The sequence below is a fragment of the Grammomys surdaster genome, unplaced genomic scaffold (assembly GCF_004785775.1).
Source record: "Grammomys surdaster isolate TR1022 unplaced genomic scaffold, NIH_TR_1.0 126048, whole genome shotgun sequence".
Classification (NCBI taxonomy): domain Eukaryota; kingdom Metazoa; phylum Chordata; class Mammalia; order Rodentia; family Muridae; genus Grammomys; species Grammomys surdaster.
The window spans coordinates 2,973,433-2,981,385 of NW_021620860.1; the positions used below are offsets into that span (position 1 = coordinate 2,973,433).

The 7,953-nt window shown below is 45.9% G+C and overlaps 1 protein-coding gene across 3 annotated transcripts in view; it reads right to left on the minus strand.

The window, feature by feature from the left end:
- Skap1 (src kinase associated phosphoprotein 1) overlaps positions 1 to 7,953 on the minus strand; it is a 295,894-nt gene continuing 287,941 nt past the window's right edge. For all 3 annotated transcript variants that reach the window (XM_028754983.1, XM_028754982.1, XM_028754984.1), the window contains 2 exons: positions 3,466 to 3,574; positions 1 to 334 (listed from right to left, as the gene is read on the minus strand). In XM_028754983.1, coding sequence (XP_028610816.1) covers positions 3,473 to 3,574 — 102 coding nt within the window. In that variant the 3' untranslated portion in view covers positions 1 to 334; positions 3,466 to 3,472. The remainder of the gene's footprint in view (positions 335 to 3,465; positions 3,575 to 7,953) is intronic.

Here is a 7,953-nt window from a genome sequence, read left to right on the forward strand (position 1 = left end):
CAAAGAAACAAATCCAAACTTTATTTGTGCTCTGCAAGCCACGACCCACCGGTAACGTTTTTCTTCCATGATTTCCTTCGTTGCTGTCTTCTTTGTTAGCAGGCTTGTAGAAAAGGCTTATGGGACATAGAAAGGACAATAAGCTAGAAGCTGGCTGCTTGAGGAACAGGTTTGATGAACTGTCTTCTTCCTACTTGTCTTATTAGTGGCTTAAAGTCACACGAAGCAACAGAGTCTTGGCTCCGTTCAGCGAAGAGAAGAATCCACGGCCAGGGTAGGGAACGTGTTTTTGATGATCTGTTTCTTCCTCAAGGTAGGAGAGAAGATATGTTCCCTGAAGGATAAGAAAGGTAAATTTTCTTTTTACGACTAGAATATAGAAGCATGGGTAGGGTGCAGCCCAGCTGCTAGAGTGCTTGCCTAGTGCATGAGAAGCCCTGGATTCAGCCCCTAGCACAGCACCGACTGGGTATGGTGGTGCACATTTCTTACTCCAGAACTCAGGAGGCAGAGGCAGGAGGACCAGATGTTCAATGTCATCCTTAGTTACACAGCAAGTAACTGAAGCCAGCCTAGGATATATAAGATCATGTTTCAGAAAAATAAAAATGAGGCTGGAGAGATGACCCAGAGGTTAAGAACACTGGCTGCTCTTCCAGAGGTCCTGGGTTCAATTCCTAGCACTCACATGGCAGCTCACAACTGTCTGTAACACGAGTTCCAGGGGATTTGACAGCCTCACACAGACACACATGCAGCCAAAACATCAGTGCACATAAAATTAAAATAAATTATATATAAAAAATAAAACAATAACAAGAAGAAATACCCCCCCCAAAAAAAAGGGTGGTGGTGGTGGAGAAAAGTCTGGAGAAATGACTCAGTGGTCAAGGACATGTCTTGCTATTGCAGAAGACTTGAGTTTGTTTCCCAGCATTCACATGGTGGTTTACAGTCGTTCATTAATCCAGCTTCAGGGGACCCAGCGCCCTCTTTTGGCCTCCATAGGCACCTACACTCATGTTCACAATCCCCATAATTAAAAAGTAATAAAAATAAAAATTTAAAAGATAGATTTACAAATGGCAGTAAACCCTTTTCCTGTTACCCTGTCTCAGAGTCGTGTGTGTGTGTGTGTGTGTGTGTGTGTGTGTTTTCTGTCCTTAGAGGTGATTCTGTTCTTTCTCCTTCCAGAGGTCTTTCATATATATATAAACAAATAGCTCTGTAAATCTACTGTGCATGGTCTTTTGAGACAGGGTCTCACTCTGCAATCCAGCTGCCCTGTTACTCAATCCACTTCTGAGGCTGGTTTAGAATCCAGGTCAGTTCTCTTGAGTTCTGGGATTTCAGGCACCTGCCATAAACAACAGCTTTCCACTCCCCACTGGAGCAAGGAGGCACGGTTGACCTGCCCGCCATGGCTAATCTTTGTACTTACTGATATATCTTGAAACTTATTTGTAACAGCATCACCTTTGCTTTTACTGTAAGCTGGGGAGTATTCGAATCCCCAAACACCCTACAGTTTCTTGCCTGTTCCTTTGGGATTCTGTTTGTCTCCAATCCTTCCCTATACAAATGCCTGTACTCATTTGGCATGTGTGCAAAGGATAGCCGTGGGATAGATTCCTAAAAGAGGAACTGTTGGGTTTAGGGCTACATTTTAAATAAACGACAAAGTGGGAAAAAGTGTTCTGTTCAGATTTGGCAGAAAAATTCCAACCTCTGTGCGTCCATGGCCAGTAAATCGTCCTCTTTGGGGAAGTCATGAAGTCAAACCTGGAACAACGGGCCAGAGCTGGGGCTTTGTGTTTGCACAAGAGCATTGGGGGGCAAGGTCTATCTTATGTATGTTCCTGAATGAGTTCACTCAGCTGCTGCAACTACAGAGTGGCCTGGGTGGAAGACTCCATGGATAGATCCTATCACTGCCACACTGATGGTATTTCCCTGCAGGAAGGGCTGACCCTATTTTCAGCTGGAAGATGGAAATGCTGATTTAAAGCTAGTCATGAATACTCTCCTTTCCCATTCTAAATTCTAAGCCCACTGACCACCAAAGAGGCTCCCATTGCTACCCCACCCAAGCCAAGCACTCCTGCTACTTTAAAACACCATATGGGGCTAGCCAGCTCAGTGACAGAGCACTTGACTAGTATGCAAAGTCCTGGATTCAATTCCCAGTAACACGTACACACACACACACTATCAAAAACAAACAAACAAACAAACAAACAAACAAACACCAAAGCAATCTACCACAGCATGGCGTTCTTGCTCATAAAGTTTAATGCAGAGTCTTTATTACCTAAAAATTACATCTCTCTATATTGTGGGTCTTGATCTGCAGCCCAGGATGGCCTTGAACTCAAGATCCTCCTGCCTCAGCCTCCCAAGTAGCTGTTAAAAGTTAATTTGATTATATTCCTAGGAATCCTCATTAAAGACTTCCTATGGGTATGGTGTGTATGTGATGGTGTAGGTGTGTGCACATGTATGTGCTGGTACTCATGTACATACGTGTATGTATGTGGAGGCCAGAGGTCAGTGTTGGCTCTTTTTCCTGAGTTGCTTTCCAATTTCTTTAAAAAACATTGAATTTTATATGTATGGGTGCTTGGCCTGTATGTACATGGGGAATCCACAGAAGTCAGGAGGGGGCGTCGAATCTCCTCGAGCTAGGGTTGTGAGCTGCCATGTGGGCACTGGGAATGGAACCCTGGTCCTCTGGAAGAGGAACCAGTGCTTATAAATGCTGAGCCATCTCCACAGCCAAGGGCTTAGGTTATAGGTGTGTGCCAGCATATCCAGCTTTATGTGGTGCTGGGGATGAGGTTAGGCTTCAAGCATGCCAGATATGCAGTCTAACAACCCACCTGGGCTACATCTCTGGTCTACCCATTTTCTTTTCTTCTCCTTCCTTCCTTCCTTCCTTCCTTCCTTCCTTCCTTCCTTCCTTCCTCCTCTCTCTCTCTCTCTCTCTTTCTCTCTCTCTCTCTCCTTCCTCCTTCCCTCCCTCCCTCCCTCCCTCCCTGTCTCTCTCTCTCTCTCTTTCTCTCTCTGTCTCTCTCTCCTTCCTTCCTTCCTCCCTTCCTCCCTTCCTTCCTTTTTTTTTTCCAAGACAAGATTTATTTTTGTACCCCCTAGCTGTCCTAGAACTCACTCTGTAGGCCAGGCTGGCCTTGAACTCAGAGATCCACCTGCCTCTGCCTCCCAAATGCTGGGACTAAAAGTGTGCACCACCACTGTCCCTCCTTCTTCACTTTAACTTATTTATTATATTTGAATCTTTGAGAATATTAGACGTGTTATTGCACACACTTGCCCCCTTTCATCTGATTTATTAACATCATTTTTGGAGAGGAAGGAAAGGTTGCTTCATCGACAAACTCACAGCTAGTGAAGTCATGCCCAACAAACTCCACTAAACTAAGAGCAGCTCTCGGATGCTGACGCTGATACCTGGGCTTCATCTTCCTTCCGTTTCAAAGGCCGTGGTGAGATAGTCCTTTGGAACAATCCCGATGACGCTGTTCAGTTCTCCTACCCACCAGCCGTACATGTTGTACTCCTGAAAAGGGAAAAGGAGATGGTGGTGGTTGGATAAACACTTGTATAAATCTTGCACTGTGACAGTGCTGGGAGAGGCAGTGCCTGGCTTCTTTGCTAGCTGCCAGAAGGAACTGCGAATGCCCTTCCCAAGATCATCTATAGAACATAAAATCAGGGTTGGGGATTTAGCTCAGTGGGAGAGCGCTTTCGGGCAAGTGCAAGGCCCTGGGTTCGTTCCTCAGCTCTGAAAAAAAAAAAAAAAAAAAAAAAAGAACCTAAGATCATCTATAGAACATAAGCTCATCTTAGGACAAAGTCGCCAGAGGAGAAAAAAAAGCATGTTCATTTTGTTGTCATCCTCACTGCAGAGTGACTGAGGTGATTGAGCATACTTAATGCCACTGCTGAACCTAACAGCTTACAATTTTTAATTACGTGTGTGTGTGTGTGTTTGGGTGCCTGTGGAGGCCACAAGAAGGCATTGGATTCTCTGGAGCTGGAGTTGCAGGTGGTTGTTTGTGAGCTGCTGACAAGGGTGTTGGGAGCCAGACTCAGACTCAGACTCAGGTCCTCTGCAAGAACAGTCAGTGCTTTTTTTTTTTTTTTTTAATAGAGACAAACTCTTTAAAAAAAAAGTTTATGAGCTGTCTTCAGACACATCAGAAGAGGGCATCGGATGGCATGATGACATTAGATGTTCATTTCCCACATGGTTGCTGGGAATTGAACTCAGGAATGCTGGAAGAGCAGTCAGCGCTCTTAGCCTCTGAGCTGTTTCTCCAGCCCCTAACAGCTTTATATTTTTCTAAAGGTAGGGATTCACTATGCAGTCCAGGTTGGTCTTGAACTTTTGATCTTCCTGCCTTAGACTCCTGAGGGCTAGAATTTTAGGTATGTACCACCACACAAATGCTTTTAAAAAAATCTTTCCTCTCTCTGTCTCTGTCTTTCTCTTTTTGATCCAGTCTTACTATGTAGCCTGGGCTGACCTAGAACTCACGACATAGATCAGTGCAGATTTAAAACATAAAGCACTACATCTTGCTTTTCTTCTTTTAAAAATAATTTTATTATTTTTTAATCATGTGTGTGATTATGTGTGGAGGTGGGGGAATTTGTGTGAGTACAGGTGCCCTTGGTGGCAGAGGAGTCAGATCTTCCTAGAGACTTAAAGGTGGTTGTGAGTCACCTGATATGCGTGCTGGGAATTGAACTCAGGTCTTCTGAAAGAGCGGTATGTGCTCTTAGATGCTGAACTATCTTTCTAGACTCCTCCCCTTTAACCAAGTGAATGCTATGGCTTCTTCAGAGAAGGCTGAATACTAGCTCAAATGCCAGAACACTAAAGATATTTGGGGTGACAGGTCATAGTTCAAATCAATACTATCCATCAAGTGTCTTCCTTGTGCAGAGTGCTATCTGGGTTTCCTCAAGGGACAGAATGATGGTTTAAAACCCTGCTTACTCCTTGGGAGTTTATGGGATAGAGTAATGGCTGTCGGAGTCAGATAAGCTGGGAGCGAATCCTCAGTCGGCCGTTTGGCAGCCATGTGGCCTCAGGTTCTCCTGGTTTTACTTTCCTGATCTGCAGGGGTGGGGCTGTATGGATAGGAGTGGGCTCCCAGGGATTGGACAATGTGCTTAGAAGAGGTGGGGGTGGGGCACGGGAGTGGGGCATGGGGGTGGGGCACGGGGGGGTGGGCAGGCATATCTATAACAACCGGAAGGTAATAAATGACTGGAGGGAACAAATAAGACCTGAGGATATTTTATTTCAACAATGCTACCCACATTTTGCTCTGTTGGTGGCTGAGATTTAGGGGAACAAAGAACAGATTGGGGACGGGTTCAAATTAGGCTCCCTAGCTTTAACTGGTGATATTTTTGTTTCTAGTGTAACTCTGCTGCTTACCTTAAAAGGTAAACTACCAAGCCAGACCTTGGTGGTGCACGCCTTTAGTCCCAGCACTCTGGAGGCAGAGGCAGGGAGATCTCTGAGTTCCAGGCTGGCCTGGTCTACAGAGTGAATTCTAGGACAGTCAGGGCTACACAGAGAAACCCTGTGTTGAAAAACAAAACAACAAAACCTAACCAAACAAAAAGTAAAATACCAAGTACGTGTCCACCAAGCTGCTGAATCTCAGCCTGCCCTAAATCTAACCCATCAGCCTGCTCCTAACCCCAACTCCACCCCCAGCTTATGTCCCGGGCTCTGCTCCCCAAGTTCTTGAGTCATACCAAGATGCCCTCACTTATTCAGGCCAGAAACCCAAGTCCTTCCCAATGTCACCGCTCCCTTCTAATCAATCCTGTGTGCTGTTAGTTCCCTCTCCAAAATTTGACTGAAATCTGCCACTTATCCATTGCCAATAACTTAGAGTCACATGACGCTCACATGGGGGATACAGAAACACTCCACAGTTGTTCTCTGAGCCTGCATCTCTGTTTTCCTCACCTACTCTTCACCCTGTACCAGGATTTATAATTGCACGGAGGACACTGCTACTCTGTGGGAACCTTTGTGTGTGTGTGTGCGTGTGCGCGTGTGCGTGTGTGTTCTCATTGTCCCTTGACAACTTCTTTGCTTTTTCTTTTTGGACACAGGGTCTTTCTCTACATAGCACTTGGTGTACTTGAACTTACTCTGTAGACTAGGCTGGCCTCCAACTCACAGAGATCCACCTGCCACTCCCTCCTGAGTGCTGAGACTAAAGGCAGTGTACTAAAATGCCTGGCTCTTGCCAACTTTTGTTTTTCAAACATAATATTTGTATTGATTATTTGGGAATTTCACATAATGTATCTCAGTCACACTCACTTCCCTGTTTGTCTAGGTCAGTCTCCCATCCTTGTGACCATCCCCCCCCCAAAAAAAAAACAAAACAAAACCCTCCAACCATCAAACACAAGTCCAATTGTGTTCCCATACACGGCCAACTCCAGTGGCCAGCCCCTGAAAGAAAACTGAGTCCTTCTCCACCTGCATCCCCACCTAAAGCCTCAACTGTGGAGAGCTACACTTCAGCATCTTTATCACAATTTATAAGAGTTTCTCCTACAGCTTCCTTTTGGGAAGGGGAGGGAGACAGAGAGGCAGGCAGGTAGGAGTTGTTACAAAATCTTTCTCAGACTTTTCTGAACTGTGAGTCTGTAGTCATCATTTTGCAGATTCCACTGCAAAAGTAGCTTTCCCACCCTTTATGATCAGTGGGTGCATGGATCATGGACTTCTGCATGGTCTCCGGCATCGGCAAGTGCCACAGACCTCAGCATGGCCTCTGGTGACAGCACAGACTATGAACACCATGACAACCCCCTGCCACAGCACACCTTCATCTTCTTAAAGGGAGGGTGAGGCTCCTTGTGACCCTGTCCTGTGCTAGGTGTTGTCACCCACCTCCTCAGTAGAACAGAACTCTCCTAGGGTGCTTCCACAGGCTACAGGTTCTTCCTGCCTGGAGCTTGTCTTCTGTTTTTATAGCCTCTGTGTCTCCAGGTCGTGGAACTCACTTCTTTTTTTGGTTTGGTTTTTCAAGACAGGGTTTCTCTGTATAGTCCTGGCTGTCCTGGAACTCACTCTGTAGACCAAGCTGGCCTCGAACTCAGAAATCCACCTGCCTCTGCCTCCCAAGTGCTGGGATTAAAGGTGTGTGCCATCACTGCCTGGCTGGAACTCACTTCTAAGCAGCCTTCAGATTTCAATTCCGAGTTGCACGCTCTAAGATGCGTCCTCCTGCCACTTTGTGTCTGAGGGCTCGGTTCTATTATCCACATTGAGGACCCTGTGCTTTCCCAGAAAAGAGTTCACCACATTGCCTTCTGCTCAGTGCTAATCACCAGATGGGAAGTACTCTCTCTTTTTTCTTTTTATACAGCTTGTGTAGCCCAGGCTGGCCTTGAACTCCTGATCCTCCTGCCTCCTGAGTGCTGGGCCTACTGATGTTTACCACCACTCCAGGCTTAGATATAGTCTAGTTTCCTTCTGTTGCTGTGAGAAAACACTTTGACTAAAAGCAATTTAGGGGAGTGTGGTGGTTTGAATGAGAAAGGCCTCCTGAAGCTCACGTATTTGCATGCTTTGTCCACAATGGATAACTGCTTGAGAAGGATTAGGAGGTGTGGCCTTGTTGGAGAAGGAGTGTCACTGGGAGTAGGCTTTCAAAGGCTCTTGCCAGCCTCTCTCTCTCTCTCTCTCTCTCTCTCTCTCCTGCCCCCCCTCCCCCACCTGTTGATCAGGATGTAAAGCTTTCAGCTCCTACTCCAGAGCCCATCTTGTCTACTTTCTGGCATGGTGATCATGCAACCCTCTGAAACTATAAACATGCCCAGATTAAATGCACTTTCTTCCTTCCTTCCTTCCTTCCTTCCTTCCTTCCTTCCTTCCTTCCTTCCTTCCTT